This window comes from Mesitornis unicolor, unplaced genomic scaffold (genome assembly GCF_000695765.1).
Source record: "Mesitornis unicolor isolate BGI_N332 unplaced genomic scaffold, ASM69576v1 scaffold45454, whole genome shotgun sequence".
NCBI lineage: Eukaryota > Metazoa > Chordata > Aves > Mesitornithiformes > Mesitornithidae > Mesitornis > Mesitornis unicolor.
The window spans coordinates 764-1,044 of record NW_010182947.1 but is presented as its reverse complement, the minus strand read 5'-3'; the positions used below and the strand labels follow the sequence as shown (position 1 = coordinate 1,044).

The 281-nt window shown below is 66.2% G+C and overlaps 1 protein-coding gene across 1 annotated transcript in view; it reads left to right on the top strand.

Moving 5' to 3' along the window:
* Positions 1–253, top strand: part of ATAT1 (alpha tubulin acetyltransferase 1) — a gene marked incomplete at both ends in the record, with an annotated part of 1,750 nt that extends 1,497 nt beyond the window's left edge. The window contains 2 exons of the mRNA XM_010183953.1: positions 25–96; positions 186–253. Of these exons, the coding sequence (XP_010182255.1) occupies positions 25–96; positions 186–253 (140 nt within the window). The remainder of the gene's footprint in view (positions 1–24; positions 97–185) is intronic.
* Positions 254–281: the final 28 nt, after the last annotated feature.

Here is a 281-nt window from a genome sequence, read left to right as displayed (position 1 = left end):
AAATTTACCCCCTTTGCCCCACAGTTCCCCCCCGGCGCCTGCCCCCCAAGCGCCCCGAGGAGGAGATCAAACCCTATTCGTTATCGGAGCACGACTGTGAGCCCCCTAAGCCCCGCCCCCCTCCCCTCCCATTGGACGAGAGCCGGGATCCACCCCGCGTAACCTCTCAACCAATCACGTCGCAGTTCTCCGAGAAGAGGTGGAGCCTCCTTGGCCATTCAACCTCAACCCCGGGCGCCCGGGGGGGTCTCCGGTTCGGGGCAGCCTGCGCCCCTTCGTCC